This window comes from Crocodylus siamensis, chromosome 4, assembly GCF_052110815.1.
Source record: "Crocodylus siamensis isolate JL-2025a chromosome 4, ASM5211081v1, whole genome shotgun sequence".
Classification (NCBI taxonomy): Eukaryota; Metazoa; Chordata; order Crocodylia; family Crocodylidae; genus Crocodylus; species Crocodylus siamensis.
In genome coordinates this window covers 75,018,910-75,046,154 of record NC_143398.1, presented here as the reverse complement: position 1 = coordinate 75,046,154, position 27,245 = coordinate 75,018,910, and the positions used below count along the sequence as shown (strand labels likewise).

The following is a 27,245-nucleotide window of genomic DNA, read 5'->3' as shown; positions in this document are numbered from 1 at the left end:
GGGGCTGGGAAAGCCCAGATGCTCATCCTTTGGGGCTGCACTCTTCATAACCTCCCCCTCTCCCCCCGGGCTGTTTTTAGCTCCCTGGACCAACAGCTACCATCGCCCTGCAGGCCAGCTAGTTTCTCCGCCGCCCCCCCCACCCAGTCCTCCAAACTAGGGCTGTGTGAAGCTTTGGTCCGTGATTCAATTCAGTGGAGATTTGGCCCAATTCAGTGGTCAAATCTCCAAATCTGAATTGAATCAGAGGACCTTTTAATCTCTCCAAATCTAATTGGTATCCTCCAAATCGATTTAGAAAGATTCGGCAATTCAGACATAGACACAGCTTTAAATGTTTTTTCTACATACCTCAAGGTACCAGGCGGCTCGTACATGCTGCGATGCTGGGGCAAATGGAGCATCCCACAGGAGCGTGGGGGCGCTCCCCAGCTTGCTCAGCAGCAGGCTTAGAAGTGGACCAGAAGCACTTCCTCTCCACTTCCGAATCCACCAGAGAGCATTCAGGGCCCCACCCCTAGCTCAGTACTGGTGCCTCCTGGGTCTAGGGGGGCACCTGGGATCCCAATTGCTGAGCCAACGGAGTGTGTGTGTGTGGGGGGGTTCCACTTCCAGGTTCACCATCGAGCACGTGGGGGGGCCCCCCATGGTCCTGTGGGATGCTCCATCCGCCCCAGCATTGCAGCATTCATGAGCCTCGCCTGGTACCTCCAGGTATGTAGAAAAAACATTTAAAGCTGTGTCTATGGTGGAATCACCATTTTTTCCTGAATCAGCATAAAATCTTCAGATTCAGATTTGGCCGAATTGAATAGGGGATAGTGATCTGAACCAACAAATCAAATCAATGTCCCCGATTTGTGCCGAATCCAAATTGAATAGGGCCCATTTCGTACATCCCTACTCCAAACCTGCTCTCCATGGACACAGGCCCTTCCCCCCACCTTGAGTTACTTATACTGGGTTCCCAGCATAGCTCCCAGTCCTGATAAATGTGTGTGGCTTAAAGTAAGCACCCTAAAAAAGTAGAGGCATCAAAGGTGTTGGGAGAACTGTGTTATAGTCCTCCTTTTATATCTCTGCTGCTCCCCCCTCACTGTTCTTGTTTCATTAGGGTTTTCTTAATCAGCGGTCATTAACATACGGCCCATGGAGCTGTGAAGCTTCAGTGGCATACTGGCAGTGGTGGATGTCCTGTGCTAGAATTGTCAAGTTCCATTTCTGAGCTCTTTTAGAACCAGAAAATTCCCAATTTCTAGTCTTCAGGAGTGGTAAAATCAGTTTAAATTACTGATCCAGGACTGAAAATACCACCAACATCTCAGACATTATTATATTTCCTATAAAATTTCCACAACTTACACAATTCTAGCAAACACTATTTTTAAAGTTTTAGAAAATGTTTTTAACATACACCATCACCTTCTCTTATCACCTGTGCCAGTGAACTCTTATATTGAGAGAACATTTGTTTCTGTAAGATGGGATGATGCGAGAAGCTGTTCCAATAAGATGACATGACAATACAGTATCATATGAAGAGTGAATTAGCAATTGTTTGTGATTCCATGATTTCCCCACTCATGGGTAATACAGTCATTCCACAGTCCTACTAAAAAAAAATCTATTTATTTGATTTACATGCTGCTCTTCCCAACAAAGACCTCAGGATGGCTTACAGAGGAGCAAAAGTAGCTTATAAAATGGGCAAACAAGAAAACAAAACAGGAGAAGTAAAATAACTGATAAAAGGCAATAGGGTATTAAAACAACCTATAAAGCAAAAGACCCCTAACCACAACATCTCATCTTAGCACTCCCAGCAAACCACTGTAGCAGGCATTATCTTGTGTCCAAAACATTAACTTATTTTACCTTAAAGTATTGCATTTATTATTGTACAGTGCAAATAATGTAGTTATTTATGTTTAATATTTAAAAAGAAAGAAAACATTTTTCTCCAAAAAGGTGATCTAAAAAAGAAACTCAAGATCAGAAGTCACTTCAAACTCTCAACATTCATATATAACTTCATAATCACACTTTGTCATTCTCCTTCCTTTGGTCTGCGCACATCACTTTTATTAGTCTGAGTTAAACTGAATTTGACAGTTTCACAGGATACCACTCGTGAATGTTATTTAGATTCTGGCTTATTTTAACATTTGTCTATGGGGGAGTGAATGCCTTGGGGATATGAATAGGGATTTAGCAATTTTCACCTCTAATCCACCGATCAAAGTTTAACCCAGGTCAGTTGACTGAAGAGATGGCTCTGCACTAGTTTCTTTAAAAATAATTACTTTGAAGGCCCCGTGTCCACAAAATGAGAAAATCCCAGCAGTGGCACTGAATGGTACGCTTGCCAGAAGTGTCTTGTGCACAGGAAAGAAGGATGTGTAGGCCTTTCACAAGATCACTATGACATATTTTATAAGTACTGTAACTGTTTATACATTATTCAAATTTAGTACTGGTGAAGCAAGGCAGTAAAAGATTAACTACAGCCAACCACTGTGTCATCTGTCCCAGAAAAGCTTTTGAACACATCCCATTCAACATTTTATTTAATGAAATACGTAATTATATAGGTCCAAAATGGAAACATAAACTCAACTCAAAATTCTGGCGTGCCTGATAGTGTCATGTGTGTCCCGTCCCGTCCTGTCCTGTCTCCCCCGCCTTCCCCCCCCCTCCCCCCCCCCCCCATTTAGTGTTGATTTAGGAATTAGTACCTGATCCACCACTAAGGCAAGGGGCCAAGAGAGAATGGATTAATTCATATACTGCCCTTCTCAGCAAAGGCTCAGAGTAGATTACAATAAGGGAACAAAATAACTTATATAAAAGCAAATAGAATATTGAAATAAGATTTACAATACCTCTCAAATAATATCCCAGTTGGGCCTGGCTTGTTAAATGCCTGTCTAAACAAGAATGCGTTACCAGAAAATGTCCAGATTGGGCTTTGGCAAGCCTCAAGGGAGAGGGAATTCCAGAACTCAGGAGCAGTAGCCAAGAATTACCTCCCCTGTGTTTTTGCTAAGCAAATTTGACACGTTGGTATTTGCTGGAGGTTGCTCTCAGTTCATCTTGAGGATCATGATGGGACAGGAAGGAGAAGACAGTCCCTTAGGTACAGTTTTGGACTGTTTAGGTCAGAACCAGCACATTGAATCGCTACTGGAAGCTAGTGCAGCCTGGAGCTAATGCTGTGTGCTTCTAGTGACACACTCCCTTCGGAAGGTGTGCCTCCCCATTCTGCACCAGCTGCTCCTTTCAGATGGTTAAAGGCAGCCCCACATACAGCTCGTTGTACTAGGTTAGCCTCAAGGTTACAAATGCATAGATGACCACAGCCAGATCTGAACCTAAAGGAAAGGATCTCAGCCTTCTCACCAAACGGAACTAGTGAAAGGCTACCGTGGCCACATGTGAAACAGAGGCTCCAGGAGCACACCAAGGGGAGATTGATCCCATCAATAAGAGTTGCCCCAATCCCTCCAGGTGACGCAGTTTGCCAACTAGCACCTCCATGTTGTGTGAATTCAGCTTTAGTTGGCTCACCAATATCTAATCCCCAAATACAGCCAGGTACTGGGAAAGGACCAAGATTGCAGGGGCAAGATCAGATGACGAAGTCAGAGATGGGTGTCATAAGCAGTATTGCTACCTCGCATCAAAAGCCAATATGATCTAACTCGGGTTGGATATTAGGAAAAACTGTCTCACCAGGAGGGTGGTGAAGCACTGGAACAGGTTACCCAGAGAGGTGGTGGAATCTACATCCTTGGAGGCTTTTAAGGCCCAGCTTAACAAAGCCCTGGTGGAATGATCTAGTTGGGATGATCTTACTTTGAGCAAGAGGTTGGACTAGATGACCTCCTGAGATCTCGTCCAACCTAATTTTCTATGATTCTATGATTGTGTATACATTGGACAGGAAGGGCCATAAAGTGAAGCCCTGGGTGACCTCACTGGAAAAGACCTCAAGGGGAAAGTGAGGACTTGTCCATTTCCACTCTCAGGAAAAAGCAGAACCAATTTAAAGCAACCTTGCAAGTACCCACCAGGTCATGTAAACACTTTATCAGTACCACATGTCAGACTGTATCAAAGGCCACTGAAAAGATCAGTAAAGCAGTTTCCTCTGTCAATCTCCAAGTAAAGACTGCTGACCAAGGCCACGAACACAGTCTCCATGATATAGCCATGGCAAAAGCCAGACTGACGAGGATCCAGGAATCTGATTGTATCCAGATGTGCCTTGAGCTGTCATGTTCAATGACTTTTTAGACAAAGGGGAGTTTGAAAACAGGGTGATAGAGGGCTGGGGGTCACCATCAGGTTCTTGAGGAGGGGCAGAACAAATACAGATTTAAGAATTTTCTGGCACCCTGTCCTCCTGGAGGGAGGCAGTGACTACCCCTGCCAGCAATGGTCCCAGTCTCAAGCCAGGACAGGCGCTGATCCAGCTGCCAACTGCTTATCTGTACACCCCTAAGCAAAACCTCTTTAGTGCTGGGTGGCAGGAATTGAAACCTATCCATATACAATGAGTACCAAGCTTCCTTAGCTTCAAACTGACTCTACAGCAAAAGTGGTGATCCCCAAGCCATTCTGGATCCAGGTTGTTGTCTGTAAAATAGGTGGCAAGCTTGTCACAGTGGACCATAGAAACTTGGTTTCTAGGCAGAGAAACCCAGATTACCAGGCCATTCACTGGAACAGTTGTGGTAGATGTCATGTTGTTTTAGACATGATCTTAATATTGCAGCATAATATATACACTTGACTATCCTCCAAGAACAGAAACTTTCAAAATGTTTAAAAATTAATATAGTTGATAGTTACCATCTAGGAACTTGTAATGGAAACTAGCATCCAAGTTTTCTAGCAGCTTTGTCTTTAGTGAGTCCAGATCAGTTTGTCAGGAATGCAATTACATCCTTCCATAATGTGCACAGAAACAAGGGTTTTTGAAAATTTGGCACTGCTAAGAGAGTACATTTTTGCTGCAAATTTCAAGTCTTTTAGACCTGGAAAAGCAACCAACAGAGTACTAACTAATCAGCCTGCTGCGTAACTACGGTCGTGTCCTGCAGTGATGTTTTAATGGAACAAAACTAAACACTACCACTATAAAGCTATTACCAGCTGATACAGAACAAACAGCCCTTCCCTTACCCCCCAAAAACAGCTAAAACCAAAAACTTTTAAAATGAGTATTCTGATGAGTATTCTAAAATTGCCCTGCAGACTTTGTAAAGCTATGTTATGGTGCATATAGCAATTAAAACAGGGGTAGACAACCCCTGGCACTTGTGCCAGAGCATGATACGTGAAGGGTTTTTGCTCAGCATGTGTGAATGGGGGCGGAGGGCAGGGGAGCCACAAAGGACCCAGTCCTTGTTGTGGCAGTGTAGCCCCAGCATCTTTCCTGCCCTCCACCTCAAAGTGCACATTCCTGCCACCAACAATGAATCGGGCTGGGGCTCCACAGACCCCAGTGCAGCTGCTTGCAGCCTCCCTGCTGCGAGCAGCCTGGGCTCCATGGTTGGCACATGTACCTTGGGGCAGACAGCAAGGAAAGGCCCAAGCTGCACTGCCACAACAAGGATTTGGCCCTTTGCAGCTCCCACACTGCCCACCCTGGCACACCAGCATCTTACAGGTTGAAGTTGCAGGTATTTTTGGCAGTCTGCCCAAAAAAGTTGCTGGCCCCTGAGTTAAACAGAACTGTGATGCCAAATACCAGGAGTTCAAATCCTGCCCTGGACTCATCTCAAAGTTCACCCCCAGATGATCCAGCTGTAAATGGGTGCCTAGTCGTTCACGCAGTGGAGTCAAAGGCAGCTGGATATGACACTAGCCAAATGACTCTTTGTGTTGTTAGCTACAGAAACTGATGTATCTTAACTGCATGAGCCCAAAAGCTGTTAGGCTCAGGAGGATCTTTGACTTAATTTATTAATCCAAAGAACATCAGGGAGATACAAATACACAGAATTCTATTATAAGATGCATTTCATGGATGTTAGGAAGTGGCTTCACATATTTCCCAAACTATTTGGTAAAAGTTCTTTAAAAACATTTATAATACCTATAGCCAGAGAGAGAGAATGGGTATCAAGAAACAACATTTTAGTGTTATACTGTTGATTTTTTTTTGTTTGTTTTTAAGGTTAGCATTCTATTCTTTCCTGAAGAAGTTTAAAAAAGGAAAGAGAAGTAAATACAGACAATTACAGCAAACTATAAAATACTTTCAGGCTGCAAGTCCTTCATCTACAACACCACTTCTATCAATACCTTATATAAAACTGCCATTGTTTTTACCTCATTCCTTTATTAAGCATGAACAAAAATAGTGTTTTAAACTGCTGGTTTATATACTTTTACCGTGGCACCTGGCTGTGAGTTTTAATTTTTTTAGTTCATTTTAATGTGTAAGACATTGAATAACTCAATAAAGTAGTTCAGCCAATTTCAAAAACAATAAAGATAAACTCATCTAAGAGCCTTAAAAAATCTCTGTAGAAAGGATGACTAGAAGAGTATAAGTACCTGGGAAAGACTGACTGAACAAAAAGGGGAGGTACAATTGCTGGCAACAGAGAAAGAGATAAATGTAAAAAAGCCATCTGCAAGAGTAGCTTATTTTATATCAGGAAAATGTATTACTTTTACGAATGACTATAACCTCCATTCTTAATCCAGGTTTTAAATCATACACTTTCACATGTATACCTTACTTGAAAGGGATGCTTTTGAAATGGCTTCTGTCTCAAGCTTCATTTTGTTGCAACTTGCAACATCTTTTAAGAATAAATGTTATGGTTAGCCTAAGTAATTAAAGCTGTTTGCTTTCTTCCTGTCTAAATAACTTTGATTAACTTTCTTCCCAGTTATTGGGTCATCTAGCCTCTGCCCTTGAGCCATGCATAGATTACAAAAACAAATGAGTAATTTGTTATAGCTAAGGGAGTTGTCTAGCTACTAGAGCTTGGCAAATAAAGAAGGTAAATTAAGTCTACACTAGTTTTAAAAAACATGTTAGTTAAAATGTATTACCTAACATCATAATTATGTATGATGACTTTCTTTAATCTGCTTCAGTGATTATCAACCAGGGTGATGGGTCATCCTGGGGTGCAGTGAGTGCTTTTGAAGGGTGCCACAGGAAATGTGAGGAGATAAGCAGCTAAGGACAGGCTCAGGCTTCAGGTGTAAGGATGTAAGCATATGAGGGTAGGCTCATGTTCTTCCTGCCTGGGTGCTCCCCTGACACCCTGCAAGGAGGTAGGCACTGTAATAAATGAATTAGTTTTTAAAGGAGTTCCAGTCAGTTCACAGAAGGCTATGGAGGAGTGCCTCAAGTCTGACAAAGGATGCCTTGAGTCTAAAAAGACTGAGAATCAGTGGTATAGTGATTCTTATGCTTATTCATTAACATATTCTTTAAACATTTTTCTGCAGTTAAAAAAATAGTTAATTTTAACTGCAGTTAGAGCAGATTGCTTATGTAAAACCATGCTGTTAACACATACTAGTACCTGAAGTGTCCATGTTCCTACAAGTTCAAACTGTGGCTCCATTAATTTACATTACCAAGAAACAAGGGACTGCATGAATAAGCAGGAAGATAGGTTAACTTTTTCAGGCGTCTCATAATAGGGCATGTAGAGAATCATGTAAATTACCAGATTATTGCCAGTGTTGGAATAGTCGAAATGAAACCTTTTTCCACTTTAAACCATTGGCTTCTTTGAATACTATTTTCCAGTAAGTTCTGTTTAAATTCTTGGAGTTTTCTAACTATGGTTTAATGGAAAATGAGGGTGTACAACATATTTGGCTTTCTAAAAGAAGAGTCCTAGAGGAGACAAAACACAAGTAGACTGATGTAGTCACTCATGACCATGTTGTTGAGATCTGTCACTACAGTTTTACACTGTTTACATAGCTATTCCCATGGAAAAACAAGAGTTTTGTTTAAGTTCTATGTCAGATTAAAACACCCTAAATGCCACCAAGCTCATGCATTTTAGACTTGGAAGAGAGTCTGTCCTCAGCGTTAGAATGAGGTTTGTAAAAAAAAAAAAAAAAAAAAAAAAAAAGCAGCTGAGATGAAAATTCTGATTGACAGTACGTCCAAATCCTGAAACTGCTATGCCCAAATAAAAGTTCATGCTCAGGCTTGCTACTCTTGGAAGCAGAGTATTTGGAAGGAAAATGTGCAAGAAATCTTAATTACTAAGAATCCAGGGTATTTCCTGCTTTTAGTAGTGTGTCCTAACTTGTGGTATCTGGTGTGATTGTTCTAAGGCCCCGGCACACTTTCATTGAAAGATGTGATAGGATCCGAACCCTGATCCCAACAATTGCATCCCCATCACCCAGCTAACCCCAAGCAGTCCCAGGGCCAGGACCAGCAATCAGCTGCTTGTTGGTTCCAGCCCTAGGAATGTATCAGAGCCAGCTTCAGATGCCTACAGTCCTTAAACTGAAAATCAGCTGAATGTCAGCCATAGCTCAAGAAGTACATCAAAGCTGGTTCCACAGTCCCAGGCGGGACTGTGCGCCCCAGCCCTGGGAGCTCATTGCAGCTGGTCCGGACTCCTGTGTGGTCCCAAGGATGGAACTAACAATTGTTTGTGGAATGTTTCTGTGACTGGTTTCCTGTTTTGTCATGCCATTGAACATGTGGCAGGGTTACTGTTTATGGCACAATTAACGAGTTAATCACATTTTATTTGTAATGTCTGCCAGAGGCCTAATTTACATTAATCTTTCACATTGAAAATTGATTTAGAGAAACCTTCAAAAGGACTTGTATTGAGCACTACATTTGTAGCTTTTATTGTTCGTGGGAAATCTGTATTTGCTAGGTAAGGATAGCCTTGGCCAAGATACTTTTACCTTGTATAGAAATAGACCTGAATTTTGTGACGAGTTCATTGGATTCTGCAGTACTTGGGTGCTGATACAAAAATTCTGTCAAAACTTCATTTAAATGTAGGGATACTGAAAAGAAAGAGGAAGCAGACAAAAGACTTCACAACAGCTGCTGGCAACTTTTTGAAGCCACAGGCTAAAAGAGCCCAGCTTAGGTCCAAGGAGACCTGGCCTCTGCTTTCTCCTGCCATTTCTCACCACTTTCCCACTGTGGTGCATGCAGCAATTCCAACAACTTCCAACAGCTTCGAAGACTTTACTTCCTATTGGGATTGTTCAGCATATACTGCTAAAATGGAAATAATTTTCTAAAGTAAAAAAGTCACTTTCTACTATAGGCAGACAAGGTTCTTTGGGTAAAGCTGATATCTTTTATTAGACCAACTCAAAGAGCTGCCAAAATTCTTCTTTGCATTCTCTACTGCAGGTATTTGAGATGGAAGTCTCACTTTTAGCACTTAATTGTCACTTACTATGGGACATAAACGTACTATAACAAGATCATGCTTTTTATATAATCTTTGGCTTATAATACATTTAGTAAGACTTTATGCCCTTAGTAGTGCAGTTTTGAAGGCCTTTCATTGGCTTCTTAAAAGGGGAGAAACTAATATTGCTGTTTTGTGGATGAACTCTTATCTTTAAATTATCATTGGTAAAATGGATAGGTGTCATTTTTCACACTTCACTGTATCTAGCAGTGAAGTTCATTTGCATTTGGCATCCTTTTCAGACGCTTAGCTGTTTCTTTCATACGTTGTTTCCTGCCTTTTTAACCTTATTTTTCTCTTCAAAGCTGCTTTGTTTTTGACTGAAATAATATTTTGTCTTCTTTTTCTTCAGAAGTTCCCATGAGATATTAGTAGGATTACCTTAAGTAACTTAGGTAATATTTTTTTTTACAAGTTTGAAGGCATTTTAATGTTTCTGCGCAACATATTCTTTAAACTTGGTATTTTGAACATGGCATCTAGATACTGATGTACTTTCATTCATAGGAGATTTCCCTTTTATTATTTCTTATTTTACTTAATGCATTAGTTTTCATTACAGGTACTGTAACAGATTAAATGCAACATCTGCACCTATTGCTGCTTTGTTTTCTCTTTTTTTCCTTTATAAATCCTTCTGCACTGTGGCAAAATAGATTAGTAATACATGATTTTTCAAAATTAGGAAAAGGTGAATGAGTTTCATTTATGTAACTTCTTAGATAAAAGGAAGTGAGAGCAAAGAGCACTGAGCCACAAAGGATACAGGTTTCTATGAAGTTTTCTAAATTCACACACAGTTGTTAAACGTTATTAAAAAAATGGATGTAGGTGAAGTAGATGTAGGTGAACCAATTTAAATTGATTCCAAACAAGACAGAGATGCTGGTGATGGGCAGACCACTTGACCTGAGAGAGGATGGGGGCACATTTCAGTGTTGGGGTTTAGTCTTCTCTTGTCACTCTGGTCTGCAGCTTTGGGGTGCTCCTCGATCCTCTGCTTCACCTGGATCTTCAGGTGGCAGTAGTAGGTAGGAGTGCCTTTCACAAACTCCATCTGGTGAGAAAGCTGCAGTCCTTTCTTTCTGACTCTGATCTGGCCATCATTATTTATGCCTTCATAACTTGAAGGCTAGATTACTGTAATGTGCTCTACATAGGGCTGCCCTTGAAAACTGTCCAGGCAGAAACTGTGACAGATACAGAACGTGGTAGCCACACCTCCTTCTGATGGGGATGGGTTGGCAGCAGCACATAACCAGAGGGAAAAATGTGCCCTGGGCAGCTGTCCCAGAGCAGAGAGGCAGGCAGAGGGCAAGGCTGGCACTGGAAGTTCTGGGAAGTCTAGTTCTCGGGGTTGACGGTGGACTTTGCTGTTGCTTGAAGGGGGGGGACGGGGGGACTTTCACACCATTTTTTGCTTGACATGTCCAGAGAGCAAGAAAAATAAATAAATTTGAATTCAGTGGCAAAATATGGGTGTTAGGTCTCCAAACTTCACTACTGTGCTACAAAACCATGATTCCCAGAATGCCTTGTGCTTTATGATACATTGCTCTGTGCCGGCAATGTATATCACAGAAACAAGCAGCAAGGCAAGCACAGGTAGGTAGGCAGTGAGCCAAACAAGGCAGATAGCCCCAGAGATAAGTGCCCCCCACCCCTGTCCTGGTGCCACTCCTGAACTAGGAATGGATGTTGTTTAGGGGGTCTCTGTTTTGTCTTGATGCCCCAGTTCTCTTTGTTTTCATTCTTTTGTTGTAAGTTTTTTTTTTTTTATCTTGTTGATTTTTAAGTTACTCTGTTTTCTTAAGCCTTTGTTGGGAAGGGTAACATGTAAATTGAATAAATAAATGGTATATGTAAGTTAGGAAAACATGACCTAGGTGGCATTGTTGATAGTTCAGTGAACCTCTGTTTAGTGCACAGCAGTAGGTCAAAAAGCAACCAGTTGGCTTACAAAAAAATATGTATGTATTTAAATCCAGTCTGCACATCAGTGATCATTGTGATACTATCCTTGTTAAATGCAGAGCTCTTCCATATAGTGTTGGAAACATTTGCTGCTGAAAGGGTATAAGACACTTATTAAACAGAAGCTAATATGGAAGATTCACAAGAAGTGGCAAAGTATCCTGGTGATAGACCCCATCGCCCAAAACCTTTCAAACGGCTTAGTGGGCCAAGGATCTGGTTTGGTTTGTTTTTTTGAGAAATCTGGGAGTGAATTTATTGTGATTTTGCTTATCATTAACATGGTCATATGTTATATGAGCATTAGTATTTTATTGAAGAGACAAAGATTAGCTAATTTGTTTTTGTTTTCTTTTTTTAGGACTCCTCTAGGATGGTTTCAAGCCGATATAAAAGGTAAAGGACCTTAAACTTTTAAACAGATCTGTCTAAAGTCATATGACATTCATTTATGCTTATATAGTATTTGAAGGCATTGGGTCTGTTTTCCTTGCCTGTGGATAGTATATTCTGGTGTTCTAGGATCTGAGCGGTAGATGCAATAATCTTGAATCCTCTCTTTCTTGCCATCTCATAAGCAACTAACTAAGATACTGTAAGTAACATTTGTCTGATTGTTAGGAGAATTGTTCTTTCTCTGGCATTTTCCACCAAACCTGATACTGATTTTTGCCTTAAGTAAATTCGGAGCCCTCCTCAAGCACATGGAATGTGCATGTATGTGACCTGCCAAACTTGGAGGCTTAGCACATGAAGATGATTTCCTTGTTAGCCCTGCTAGTGTCAATACATTACCAATATTTATGTGCTTTGATCCTATCTCAGGTTTAGAGGCTATTTTCTGTGTGCTGTTTTGGCATTGTTTTCTTTCCCTAGAAAGTATGGAATTCCAAATTCTGTTCTCGAGTCACTGATCGCTTATTACAGCACATGCTTTTGAGCAAAGTAGCCTTTTGAGAAAAGACTTGTGTAGCACAGGTCCCAGACTGGTTGGAGCAACCACTATGTGTGGTTCATTCATGGAGCTGCTGGTGTGGGCGCTGTGCATGGCAGACATCTTAGAGCAGGAGCCGTGTGGCACAGTTTGGCTGAGATAGGCACCATGTATAGCACAGTGCCCACTCTGGATGTGCACTACATGCCCTTGATTGGACTGCATTTCACATGGTGTCAATTCCAGCCACCCTAGGATCTGCATTGCATGTGCTTGCCCATGCCCCATGTGGGTCTGCTGAGACCCAGGGGCAGCACTAGGGGCTGACTGGCAGGGCTCCGTTGGCCACATACAGTTTGACACCCCTGATCTTTATCAAGTGTTATCATACAGTATATCTTGGTATTACTAATATATATATATATATTTTTTTTTTTAAATATTTTTTTAGGGCTGGAAGGGACCTCGGGAGATCATCGAGTCCAGCCCCCCGCCCAAAGGGCAGGAAGTCAGCTGGGGTTATAGGATCCCAGCAAGATAAGCATCCAATTTACTCTTGAAGGTGTTCAATGTAGGTGCTTGAACCACCTCCGCTGGCAGACTGTTCCAGACCTTGGGGGCTCGGACAGTAAAGAAATTCTTCCTTATGTCCAGCCTGAAACGGTCTTGCAGGAGTTTGTGACCGTTCGACCTCATCATCCCATGGGGCGCTCTGGTGAACAGCTGTTCCCCCAGATCCTGGTGGTCACCCCTGATAAACTTATAGGTGGCCATCAGATCACCCCTGAGCCTGCGCTTTTCCAGGCTAAAGAGTCCCATGGCTCTCAGCCTGTCATCGTAAGATCTGTTTTCCTGACCTCTGATCATGTGCGTGGCTCTCCTCTGGACTCTCTCAAGCTTCTCCACATCCTTTTTGAATTGTGGAGCCCAAAACTGGACGCAGTACTCCAGCTGCGGCCTCACCAAGGCCGAGTACAAGGGGAGAATGACATCCCGGGATTTGCTCGAGAAGCATCTATGGATGCACGCCAGCATTTTGGTCGCTTTACTAGCCGCAGCATCGCATTGGAGGCTCATGTTCATCTTGTGATCAATGATGACCCCCGAGTCTTTTTCTTCTGTAGTGCTAACCAATGTAGCACTGCCGAGCCTATAAGGGTGCTGCAGGTTTTTCCTCCCAAGGTAGAGAACCTTGCATTTTTCAGTGTTAAACACCATGAGGTTCTCGTCTGCCCATTTGCTGAGCTTGTCCAGGTCAGCCTGGATCACCCGCCTGTCTTCTGGCGTGGATGCTTTGCCCCAAAGTTTGGTGTCATTGGCGAACTTGGCCAGTCCACTCCTGACTCCAGTGTTCACATCGTTAATGAAGATGTTGAACAGTATGGGTCCCAGGACAGAGCCTTGAGGGACCCCACTGGTCACAGGGCACCACGATGAGTGACTGCCATCAATCACAACCCTCTGGGTCCGACCACGGAGCCAGTTTCCCAGCCAGCGGATAGTGGTGGAGCCAAGGCCACAACTGGGCAGTTTGGCCAAGAGGTGATACCAGATCAAAAGCTTTTTTGAAGTCAAGATATATGACATCAATCTCTTCTCCCTTGTCCAGGTGATAGGTCACCTGGTCATAGAAGGAAATGAGATTGGTCAAACAAGACCTACCTGCAACAAACCCATGCTGGCTGTCCCTTAGAATGTTAGCCTGGGCCAGTCCCTCAAGGATGGCCTCCTTAATAAACTTTTCTAAGATTTTCCCCAGGATAGAAGTCAGGCTAATGGGCCTGTAGTTAGCCGGATCCACTCTCCTCCCTTTCTTGAAGATCGGCACCACATTGGCCTTCTTCCAGTCTTCGGGCACTACACCAGAGTGCCAGGAGTTTTCAAAGATCCGTGCCAGGGGCTGGGCTATGATGCTTGCCAGCTCCTTGAGTACCCTGGGGTGCAGATTGTCAGGGCCAGCTGACTTGAAGGTATCCAGCTCTCAAGGTGTTCCTTCATGAGGTCAGCATTTATGGAGGGTAGGGGTTCCCCCTCACCCAGATTTCTCTGTCCCATAGCAGGCATGGGCATCCCGTGTGACTGATGAAAGACTGATGCAAAGTACCTATTTAATAGGTTGGCTTTTTCCTGGGCGTCAGTTGCCAGTTGCCCCATCTGGTTTAGCAGGGGTCCAACGTTGCCCTTGCTTTTCCTCCAGGTCCCCACATATCTGAAAAAGGACTTTTTGTTGTCCTTGATGCCTGAAGCTAGTTGGAGTTCAGTTGCAGCCTTGGCTTTCCTAGTTTGGTCCCTGCAGGACCGGACCAGCGCAGAGTAATCCTCCTTAGAGGTGAATCCTGTCCTCCATCCTTTGTAGGCTTTCCTTTTTAGCCACAGTAAGTTCTGCTAGGTCTCTGGAGAGCCAGGGGGGCTGCTGTGCCTTCTTGCTGCCTTTCCTCCGTGTTGGAATAGATTTAGCTTGTGCACTGAGGATCGCTTCCTTGAGAAGCAACCGCTCTTCTTGAACTCCCATCTCCCTGGCGTCATGGTCCCTGAGGGCCTGACCGACTAGCCTCTTGAGCTTGTCAAAGTCGGCTTTTCTGAAGTCAAGGACTTCTGTGTTGCTGACTGACTTGCTAGCTTTATGGTGGATGGTGAAGGTGATCAGCTCGTGGTCGCTGTCACCCAACTTCCCATCAATCACTAGGTCGCCGATTAGGTCGTCCCCCGTAGCCAGTACCAGGTCAAGCAGCGCTTTGCCTGTCATTGGCCCATAGACTTCTTGAGTCAGGTAGAGGTCATCCATGCACGAGAGAAAGTTTTGCGCCCGCTCAGATTTAGCTGAGTGATCTTCCCATGAGATGTCCGGGTAATTGAAGTCACCCATGACAACCAAGGTCCTGAAGCAAGCGGCCTCAGTCAGTTCCCGGGCGAACTCCTGGTCAAGCTCGGGACTTTGAGTGGGAGGTCTGTAATAGACTCCCACCATTGTGTCCCCTGTGCCGAATTCCCCAGTTACATCAAAACTAATGTATGTTTTGATGTAAGTTATATTACTGAAGTTATGAAATGTAACTTAATTTAGCCCTCTTTGTTTATCCTTTTTGGTGGTTTTGAATTGCAGTATCACGAAATATTTTTTTCATGGGTCCTTTGCCTCATTCAATGCACAATGAAGATTGTGCTCATTTACTGAGCAGCAGTTTTGTCCAATTTGTGGTCCTGTACTAAGATTAATGGATACTATTTATGCTCCTATTCTGAAGACAGAATTAATGATTTTTGTATTGGGTTATTTATCAGGCTCATCGCATATTATCTGATTTCTTCAAAAATATTAAGGAATTTGTTTTCACAATACTAGATGAGAAGATATTATTTCATATATTTCATAGATATTAGGGATGGAAGGGACCTTGGAAGATCATCGAGTCCAGCCCTCCGCCCAAAATAATTATAATTATTTTGCACATGGTAATTTCTGTAACACATTCCAAAGGAACTGAGGCACAAATAAATTAAATCTCGTAATTTTGATCTCTAATATAAGGCATCCAGAACCTGATTTTTCAGGCTACTTAACATTATGAAGCACTTTAGGTGCTCAAACCCCAAGTCCTGTTGACTTCAGTTGATGTCATGAATGTGCAGCATATCAATAAATCAGACCCATTGACTGAAGTCAACCATTCAGTTAATCACCACCTGTGAAAAGAACATTAATAATTTTAACAGATTGGTCCATACCACATTTGGTCTCTGTGCCAGAAGCAGGGATAAAATCCAGTTCTCCAGGGCAGCTCTCGGCTGCCATAACCAGGGAGATGGTCCTTCCTTCTCCTGCCCCTGGCTGCCTCATTCACAAAACAATATCAAGCTTCCTCTAAAATGAAGCTGAATCTCCATAGACAAAGAGTTTCTTTCAGCATATAATCCTGGTTCTCCCCAGGCAAAATTATTCTGTGCCTGAATATGGTAGGAATTCTGTAAGGAAAAAAAAAAAAAAAGCAATAATGTAATGAAACACTGCATCAGAGTACATATGCCAAAGAAGCTAAATTAAGGTTTGAGCAAGGGAGTTTCTCTCCCTCCCTACCATCCTAAGATTTCCAGTGGTTTTTTTCTTTATACACTGCTCTGGCTTCTGGTCTCTGTCTTCTGTCTCCATCTGCCATATTTTCCTGCCTCTCAGCTTCCAGTCCCCCTTCCAGATCTTGTCCTCTCTGCCTTCAAAAAAGCAGCTACCTTGAATCTTCCTATGTCCAGCAGAAGGGACATTGAGAGCAGATGGTAGTTTCCCTGTATTCTCAGTTTGTGTAGATTTGGGGTTCCCAGGAGATCTAGAAGCTCAGTTAGTAATAACACAGATTGTACTACTTGTCAAGGATGAGCAGACCTTACTTTACTTCATATGGGTGCAGCGACTGTCCTTTTTTCTAATAGAGCTCTTAGGTTACAATGGTAGAAAAGCTTTGCTTTGAGATTGTATTGACAGGGACATTATCCAGGTCAACTTTCTGGACTCTTAATACAGGCAACCCCTGCTTAATGCTCTTAATTGGTTCTGGAAAAGCCGAGCACTAAGTGAAACAGCATTAAGCAAAACCCATTTCCTTTTTGGATTTAATGTAAACAAAGATAATTGGTTTCACAACACCTGCTGGCCCAGACCCCACACTCCTGCAGCCCCACCCTGAGCCCTGCCAGCCCTGGCTGGGCTGCTCCCAGCAAGACACCACATGGGCTCTGCCAGGGAAGGCATCAGCTCCTCCCAGCCTCATTTTTCCCCTGCCGCGATCCCCCGCCAGCCTGCACCCACTGGCCATCAGTGCAGGGTGAGGTAAGCAGTGAGGCCACCCACCCACCCGCACCCTACTTCACCCAGCAGGGACTCCTTCCAGGGCACCCAGCACTGGGATGAGCCACCACTGCCAGATCGCAGCAGGGGGTGGGGGCTCAGGAACTCTGTGGGCTTGGCTTGCGCTGGCCCAGGCCCTGCACTCCTGCCAACCCTGGCCTTGGGCCCCATGCTCCTGCCACCCACCTGCCCCTTCTTGCTGCTGCCACTGCTCCTGCCCGCCTGCTGGCCACTCCAGGACCAGGTGCCAGAGTGGACCCTGTCACCTCACCCTGGACTCCTGTTGGCTGCCATTCACCACTTTCCTTGCCACCACCACTGCTTCTCCACACCCCTGCGCTGAGCACTATAATGAAACGCGCTCAGCACTAAGTGAAATCAGGTAGGTATTTTAAATTAGTGCTATAACAAAACCGCGCTAAGCAAAACCGTGTTAAGTGGGGAGTTGCCTGTATCTCCATCGCGTGACCCTGCTTCTCAGTAACTGGTTGAGAACAAACTCAGTTTGGGTTGGAGTGGACAGGCAAAAGTTTAGTTTGGAAATATAGTTCATAATTTTAGGACCCTTAATAAAAAAAGAAACAAAACACATAAGCAGAAAACTAAGGTTGAGATATCTTTCTCATTATCATTCTGCTGCCACAGAGATTTTCAGTGCTAAGTTAGACTTTCTTTGACGTTTTAATATTTTTAAATATATTTTTACTAAGATCTTCAGGGTCTTGGATCTGTGAGTGTTCTATGTTGAAACTTTTCTGGATGACTCTTGCTCAGCATGTCTTCAAAAAGAGAAACGTTCAAGGAGTTGGCAGCAAAGATGAATTTGATATAAGCAAGAAAATAATTATCTCATTATTTACCTACTGAAGTACCTAGGGGGGAATTTTCCTAGAGAAAACCCATCTCCATTTCAGAGAAGCACAGCAGCACCCTAGATTTTCACCTGATTTGACTGCATAAAATTTGATCACACTGGCATTCTGCTAAAAATTTTTCATTGGGTCTGATTGTCTGTGAAGAGTCTGCAGAGACTCACTCTCTCCCTTCTGCCATGGAAAACTATTTTAGTTCTTGAAGTGACAGGTTTTCTGCAAGACAATGCAGAATATTTTATACCCATTTACCTAGAGGCATTCTACAGACTGTAGATGTGTTTTGCATGAATGAGGAGAGCCCAGAAGTAACAGCAGTAAGTATTTCATTAAAAAGTAGTCTTTGGGACAGGGGCGGGCAATTATTTTGGGTGGAGGGCTCCTTACCCGGTTTTGGCAGGCTGTTGAGGGCCGCATGGGTAGCTCCATCCCTTCACAGGTGTCCCGCCCCCTGGTCACCATCTTGGGACCAATGTGCCAGGGCCAGCACCTGTCTCAGGGCCAGGGCTGTCCTGAGCAGGCACAGGCAGCCCCAGGCAGGTTGTGAGCAGCTGCAGCATGGGGCATCAGCCACGGGGCAGGAGAGGGGTTGCTTTTCCCACACCCGTGCTCAGCTTTTCCCCAGGCCACTTTTCCCTGGGCTCCTTTCCTGCCCTTCCCCCCCGCTTTCCCACTTAAGTGAGTTTCTGGCACGGGGCAGCCATGTGGTCCCAGGCCAGAAGCCCCAGCTGGGGGGACAGGGCTGGGTAGGCTGTGCTGTTGTGGGATCCTGCCGGGCTTCCCCTGGGTCCAGCTGCCCTTGGTTCCTGTCATTTTTGACAGGAACCAAAGACAGAGAAATATTAATTTTCTAAATTTCTTAGGGGCCCATGGGCCGGATAGAATGGCCTCACAGGCTGGATTCGGCCTGCAGGCTGTATTTTGCCCACGCCTACTCTCGGAGGTGTCACATGATGTCACCGGTGCAGATGGCCACCTGAAGCTAGAGATGGCACAATCGACAAACACTGCTGATTTCATAACCCCCTCAATTCTCCAGAAGCACTTCCCCTGTTTATTGAATGTGTACCCCTCATAAGGGGATCAATTTGAAAACTACTGACCCAGACACTTGCTGGAAGATCCTCATTCAGAACAGCTCACGGGGTCTGCAGAATAGAACGTGGCTTCTTCAGGGGGATGGAGAACAGGTGGAGCAGAGAAGAAAGACAAAACATTGCTCTTTACCAACAGGGTTGAGTTAATCCCAGAAATCAGAGTTTTAAAATCCTATGTGGGGACACAGTTTGATAAAATCAAAGCAGAGGTTAAAAGAAATTGAGGGCAGGATGAAAGAATTGGAGATAAAGGTGAAGGGAAACCTGCAATCAGCAGTAAATCTTCAAAATAAGATGAAGATGATTGAAAAAAAGAAAAGGAGCTTTGGAGTAAATTGAGATTATAGAAAATCATGAGAGAAAAGAAAACAAGAGGAGGTAGACTCCCAGAAATTGCAGAGAAGGGAGATCCAGCACAATATATTTAAAGCAGGCATTCTGCTCATTCCTATGGCTGGAAACAGAGGCAGAGTCCTTGTAGACAGAGCACATAGGGATCTCAGTGCTCCGTTTGATTCAAACAAACTAAAGCGTCTGGCGCATTGCTTTTTGGTGCAGTTAACTGGTTAATTGCACAATAAATTGACACTTGTTACACATGCAAAGTAATTATAGTACAATAAAAATGGCCAACTGGCCACAAAGACGTTGCTTGTAAAACATTTTTGGAGCTGGTTTCTGTCAAGCTTTAATTTGTAAGCATGGCATGGGGTGACAGGTCTTTGCTTGATCCTCCGGCATCCCAAGGTGCACTGCTCCCCTGCCCACCCCTCACTGGCTTCCTATCACAGCAATCTGTGATTCTAAGTAAGCAGGGGCACTCCTTCTTCTGCAAAGCCAGGCACTTAGGTCACCCCTTCCCTTTCCCCCCACCCCAGCTAGGCCATCAGGGGAAATTTCTCCCCATGAAGCCAGGCCTCCCCCTGTGGAGGAAGGTATACTTTGTGGGATCCCCTTTCCTTGTGCTGAGCAGTGTCTGGGGAGGAACCAAGAGGCCACTCAAGAGGCAGGCATAGGGGAAAACTGCATTGTGGCACAAAGTGCAGAATTTCTACTCCTGTGCAGAGCAAAGCATCCAGGAGAAATCCCTCTAAACAAAGCAAGGGCTGGAGATTTCTCTCTCCCTCTTTGCCCAGTGTGGGGAGAGGGAGGGACTAACCAGCCTTTGCTTTCCGTGGAGCAGGGATGTCCCCCATGCCTGACTTGATGGGGGAGAGATTGCACATCTGCCCCTGGCCCAGCTCCAGTTTCTGGGAGGCTGGGGACAAAGGATGTTTCTCATTGGGGTCCGGTCACTCCTACTCTGGTGCTGTTAACCAGTTCTGACCTCAGAGCCTCCACTTACCCGTAAATACTGCTGTGATACTTTATATCCTACCACGGGAGGATATAAAATACAAGTATCTGACAAACTATAATATAGTGCCATGACTCCCCTCGAAACCTTCCAGGGAGGATTTCATTATTCACGTAAAATATTAAATATTCCATTGCAGTTGAAGGTTAGGATAAATCTCCATATTTTAGGAAAGGGGTAGGGATACAAAAATAAGGATCTTCTGGGGATCCAAATGGGAGGGAAATTGTACTGGGTAAATAATAGCTGGGACAGATGTGGGGGATTGGGAGCTGTAGTAAATAAAGTTAGTTTTAGGTTGAGAATGTATAGAGGAATACACGGGGTCCCAAACAGTATTGCAGGTGTAAGTAGTCTGCACAATATAGATATGCTTTGTTTCTTATTTTCCTGTTTTATAAATAGGTGAAGGCAGTCCCAGCTGTAAGCCAATGTCTCTAGCCAGATTGTTTGAATTTTAATATATATACAGATTATATTGATGATACAAATGAAATCCTAGAAGCTGCACCTGTGCCACGGTTGTTTCTCCCCTCCCTTCTTTCCCCCTGGCTGCAGCACAAGCACAGCTTCCAGCCATGGAGACCTTGTCGAGATATACAGCTTCCTTTTTTCCATCAGAAATCCACAGATATTCTTAGAGACGGACTGGATTTGCCAAGAGAAATTCAGTTCAGTGTAGTTTACCAAACAGGGCTACAGAAAGCTAACTGTTTTACCTTCTTAAGATGAAATCTTCACCCCATTGAATTCAGCGCTTAAAGAAAGGATGATTATATATTTTACTTATTAAAAAAAATTAATATTTTAGAGGGTTGGAAGCTACTGTTTTGGACTAGACTTAGTTATACATGTAATCTCAGGCTCCAGCCAAGACAAAACTGTTCCCTGCCTTCTGTATCCTAGGGAGAAAGCTACTGAAAGATTGTGGAATTGAAAGGCCCAAATAGGGAATCCTTATGTGAACATACATTTTTATTTCTCCTTAATCACCTGAATATTTCAATTATATAACAAGTCCATATACATATATTCCTGTAGCAAGAGCCTGGCTGCTCTTTGATTTTTTTCCTCAAACCAGTGAGCTGCCACATCTTGTGTCTTCCAAACTATTGAACCCTGTGGCAGTCCTTGTGCTGTTTTATGACTACTTTTTTATTCAATCAGTCATTGGATAGAAATGCCAAAAAAGCTCCACTAAAGCACCTGATTTATACATGTGCTGGGAAAACTGAGTCCAACTAGCATGATGCCTCCTCTGGGCATGCACTGGGCTTGGCGCAGGAGCATGCTAAGTTTAAAGTAAAGCACTGTTTGCTGGGGGGGCTCCCACATCTGCAAGCAGCCAGAGTGCACATAAACATGTGAAGAGCCTTTTTTTGGTAAATCTCTTTGTACTGAATATTTTTTCTTTTTTCATGCAACTACAAGGCATGAGATGGAAACATAAATGAATAAGAAAATAAAAAAATATATAATAGAAGCAGTCAAACAGCTAGTTTTAAAATCTTTACTAGTTCTAGAGATGTCTAGCTTTACAGAAGAAACATTTTAAAAGAATTAAAAACTTTACAATCAAATGTCTTGTAAATCGGGGTTTAAAATAACTCAAAAGATTTTTCCTGGTTCATGGGTCAGACAGACTCAGTTTGGATCAGTTCATCATAAGAGTCAAGTTAGAATCTCTTAATGGTTTTTGCGGGGTACACTGCCTTTGTAATTAGTGTTCATGGCTGAAAATGAATATAACATGGTAATAGTTTACAGATAGAATGATTTTGTTTAGTTGCTTGGATTGACCACTGATATGGAGCCAGCAGGAAATTTTTTCCCCTCCTCCCAACAAGTCCAAACAAAATAATGTTCTAAAATGCATTTTTAAATTTTAGCACATGTTAATCAGGTCTTATAAGGAAGTCCTATGGATGAAAAATTTAAGCCCTTCAGAACTTGCTGAATTTTATTTCCTAGATGACTAAAAGACTCCACCCATACTAATTTTAGTAACATGAAATTGGCCTTGGTCTTCCTAATAGAAAAATATTAAATTTCATAATACTGGGATTCTGGGCCCAGAATTCCCTTTGTGTAGGCTTGGGTATGTTGTCCTTAAGTATTTGCTGCTGAGTCTTGCAAGAGGCATTCAGTCTCATATTTGGGGATTTATTTTGGGAGCAGGACATCTAGTACTTTACTTGACCGAGAAGTCCTGTATGCACCCAAGAGAGGAAAGTAGATTTGGCACATCTATTCTTCTCTCTCAGCTATCAAATCCTCTCACAGCCCCAGGTGACATTATAATGAGGCCTTCTCACTAAGTTGTCCACCAAGTACAACCATTTATATATACATATTTATAAAAATAAATCAAAAACTGTAAAGAGGAACTAGCATGAATTGGATATGTTTTAAAGTTAAAAAAAAAAAAAGTTTCCAAGGAATCAGGTAAGTCATGGGTGGGCCTAACTTCAATTTGAAAGATTTGAGAATGACAAGGAAATGTGTATAGTTGAAATCACATAAATGTGCGTTTGGTTGAGTAGTTTTAATGAAATGAGGTTCCAGGTACTTTTGGACAGTGTTTATCTGGTGAGGCGCCCTCTGCCCATCCAGGAGCAGTGAGTCTACTGGAGCGTAGAAATTTAAAATTAAAAAGTCTCAAATGTAAGAGGCCATCTAACTCTAATCTACCATGGATGACATTGGTTCATCTCTCTGATGTTTAGCTACAGTTTGCAAAGCAAATCCAAATCTTCAGTTATCCACACTGAGAGAACACTGGGCTCTCTACATTCACAATTGCTTTGCTCAAATGGTTTTGAAAAGTGCTACAGTCAAGAAGCAAACCTCTCTTATGTAGTTATGTAGGTAAGATTATAGGTACCAAAAATCCTCTGATGCCATTTCTTTCACTTTTAAGGAGTCTTCTATCATTGATTCAATGCATTTTGTGATTTTCTGTATGCTTAGCTGACTTGCAATGAATGTATATTTTTGTGGGGGAGGATTAGGTGTAACTATAGGTAGGGTGAGATTATTTCAGAGCCTGCAATAGAGCCTAGTGCATATGCAGGCAGTTTTTAGTCATACTGAGCAGCTCTGGGATAAGCAGCTCCTGAGGGATAGTCAGCATGTGTTTGTTGTGGGTAGGTCTTGCCTGACCAATCTTATCCTTCTATGACCAGGTGACCTATCTCCTGGACAATGGAGAAGAGACTGATCTTGTATATCTTGACTTTAAAAAAGCCTTTGATCTGGTATCCCATGATCACCTCTTAGCAAAACTGGCTAACTGGGGCCTCAGCCTCACTACAATCCACTGGCTGGGAAATTGGCTCCGTGGTAGGACCCAGAGGGTGGTGGTTGACAGAAGTCAATTGCCATGGTGCACTGTCACCAGTGGGATCCCTCAAGGCTCTGTCCTTGGGCCTATGCTGTTCAACATCTTCATTAATTATGTGGACATTGGTATCAGAAACGACTGGCCAAGTTCACTGACAACACCAAACTCTGGGGTAAAGCGTCCACACCTGAGGACAGGAGGGTGATCCAGGCTGACCTTGACAGGCTCAGAAAATGGGTGGATGAGAACCCGATGGTGTTTAACACCAAAAATGCAAGGTTCTCCACCTTGGGAAGAAAAACGTGCAGCATGCTTATAGGCTCAGCAGTGCTACACTGGCTAGTACTATGGATGAAAGGAACTTGGGGGTCATGATTGACCACAAGATGAACATGAGCCTTCAGTGTGATGCTGCTGCTAGTAAAGCGAGCAAAACACTGGCTTGCATCCATAGATGCTTCTTAAGCAAATCCCAGAATGTCATTCTCCTGTTGTACTTGACCTTAGTGGGGCCGCACTGGAGTACTGCATCCAGTTTTGGGCCCCACAATTCAAGAAGGATGTGGAGAAGCTTGAGAGGACGCAGAGGAGAGCCACACACATGATCAGAGGTCAGGAAAACAGACCTTATGATGAGAGGCTGAGAGCTATGGGGCTCTTCAGCCTGGAAAAGTGCAGGCTCAGGGGTGATCTGGTGGCCACCTATAAGTTTATCAGGGTTGCTTACCAGGATCTGGGGGAACATCTGTTCACCAGAGTGCCCCAAGGGATGACAAGGTTGAACTCCACTATGACCGTTTCAGGCTGGACATAAGGAAGAACTTCTTCACTGTCCAAGCCCCCAAGATTTGGAATAAACTGCTGCCGGAGATGGTTCAAGCACCTAGTTTGAATGCCTTCAAGATGCATCTGGATCTTTATCTTGCTGGGATCCTATGATCCCTGCTGACTTCCTGCCCCTGGGGCAGAGGTCTGGACTCTGTGAACTTCTGAGGTCCCTTCCAGCCCAAATGTCTATGAAATCTATGGCAGGCCATAGTATCAGGTCTTCAGCAAAGACCAGAAGCATCCTTGATGGAAACCTGAAATAGGTGATGATTTGGCTGTAATGCAGTATATACTTAATACATATTTTAATTCTGCCCCAAAACTAAACTCTTTGGGCATGTTCAGTAGAACAGATTGAGTCATAAATTGATCCTGAGCAATAAAAGTTAAAATGATCAGTTAAAATAAGTAGTTTCAGCAATACCAGGACCAGGACCAACTAGAGTTTGGGATATTTTATAGGAATTCTAGAATTGGAATGGAGGCAAATTGTGCTTTATTTCAGGAGTAGGTAATCCATCGTAATCTATATCAGGATTGTTGTCAGATAGAGTTGTTATAAGATAAAATAAACTCTGCCATGCTGTATTAGTTATCCAGCTGGCTGATGAGTTGTCAATTACAAATTGAAATTATACTCCTAATCTGCATTTATATCCTGGATAGTGGGTGGCCAACTATTTGTCCATTGATAAGGGTATGGTTTTAGAGATGATGTCAGTTACTGCCGGTACACTTTACAGGATTGATGGCAAATCACTTTTGTCTGTGGCTGACCATACTACTTTTCTCCTCCATGTTTAGGTTTTCCTACACCAGTCCCAGCAGAAATGTGATGTTCTTTTCCTTCTAAAAGGTTCTGCCTCTGCCTACCAGATCTTTGATATAAAAAAGTACATGGTACTATGACAGTTTTTCTGGGCACCATATTTTTGGCCAGTGATAGGCCATAGCTGTCAATGTAGTAGATTGAACCTCTGATCCATGAGCCAAAACCAGCCTGTGGTGTCATGTATTTGGCCTGCAGGGCACCCCATGGTTTAGGAAATTTGGTGGTGGTGGTGGAGCAGTGGCAATTAATACTGCCACTCCTCCCCACTGCCAAATTCCCATGCCCCACATGGCCAGAACAGGGCTGGGCCAAGCTCTTTTCTCCCTGCATGGCCGGGTTGGAGCCAGGCCATGCTCTCCCTCACCTGTGCAGATGACACAGTGCCCTGTTCCCTCCTGCTTGGCCAGGTTAGGGTCAGATCACACATGCACTGCTGAATCAAGGTCAGGCCATGCCCCCTTTACCCTGCATGGCTGGATCAGAGCCAGGCTGTCCCTCTGTGCCATTGCACATGGCTGGATTCAGCTCACTTGCCAGATCTGACCCGTGGATGGACTGGATCCCACCCATCCAGCCTGCAGGACAGAAGTTCAGCAGCTCTCTAGTAGATCATAGAGCAGGATGTTAAGGGCATAATGAAACCATATTTTTGTATCTTATGTATTGGGAATGTCATCCCTCCCTGAGATCTCCCATCATTCTTTTGCCACCTCAGAATTCCCATTTTCTATGCCAGGTCATCTGTCAGTTCTTTCTGCCTATTTGTGAAAATGTCTGGCTCATCCTCTGCTGATACTAAATAGCTAGGCATCAACTCTGTTCACTGGGGGAAACTGTGAGAGGGGTCTTGAGTTCCCCCAGTCAAATATAAAAAGGACATTTGGCTTTGTCCTTTTTTTTAAGAAAGAGTATGAAGAGAGTATTTCTAATTAAAAAGTAGATGTTGCTGCATCTCTAATAATGAACTCCTGTCCAGTTCTTCCTTCTAGGTTTCTTATAAAAGCACAATTGAGATGCGTGACTAAACAAAGATAATGCTGTTCCAATACCAAAAAAAAAAAAGAAAAGAAAGAAAAATCACAATTGAATGAGAAGATTGAGCATACTGGATTTGCAGTACTCCATAGGGCCACCTGGATTTCAGTATATAAAACAGGGAAAAAACCTTTTTAAACCTTTTAGGAGTTATGGAGTTAAACCAAAATATTTCTGTTCTGTTGTGTTGCAACATGCATATCCGGTGTTAGGAAAGATATATAAAAAAAGCCTTTCAAATGAAGAGTAAACAGTGCTAAATATGGTAATACCATTAAGCTACAAAATTCCTTACAATTGTGTCAGTATGTCTTGGAACCTCACACATACTGAAGCAAACCAGTGCTTATATCCTTGAAACGCTGTTTTTTGCACCAAATTATGCTTGCTTTTGATTTGCACTATATCCATTTAGATTTTCACATCGTCAAGCAGGATTTTATAGAATTATAAAGTAAATGTTCAAGGAGCATGTTAATCACATCCATAGATATGTTTTCAAAGGAAATATTGCATAGTGTAGTGGTGGTATGTTGAAATCCTTTTCAAAGTACCCTAGAAACCCAACACATGCATACTTCAGCCACATGATTTCTGATTTGCAGTTGGAAGGTTGTTGGAAAGGTTCTAGCCTTCCCTTCCCTTCCCTTCCCCTCTCCCTTTCCCATTTCTTCTTTCCTTCCCTCC

General features: G+C 43.2%; 1 protein-coding gene across 1 annotated transcript in view; it reads left to right on the top strand.

The window, feature by feature from the left end:
- PAWR (pro-apoptotic WT1 regulator) overlaps nucleotides 1–27,245 on the top strand; it is a 125,622-nt gene that overhangs the window by 81,416 nt on the left and 16,961 nt on the right. Inside the window, exon 3 of the mRNA XM_090042598.1 lies at nucleotides 11,785–11,819. Coding sequence (XP_089898724.1) covers nucleotides 11,785–11,819 — 35 coding nt within the window. The remainder of the gene's footprint in view (nucleotides 1–11,784; nucleotides 11,820–27,245) is intronic.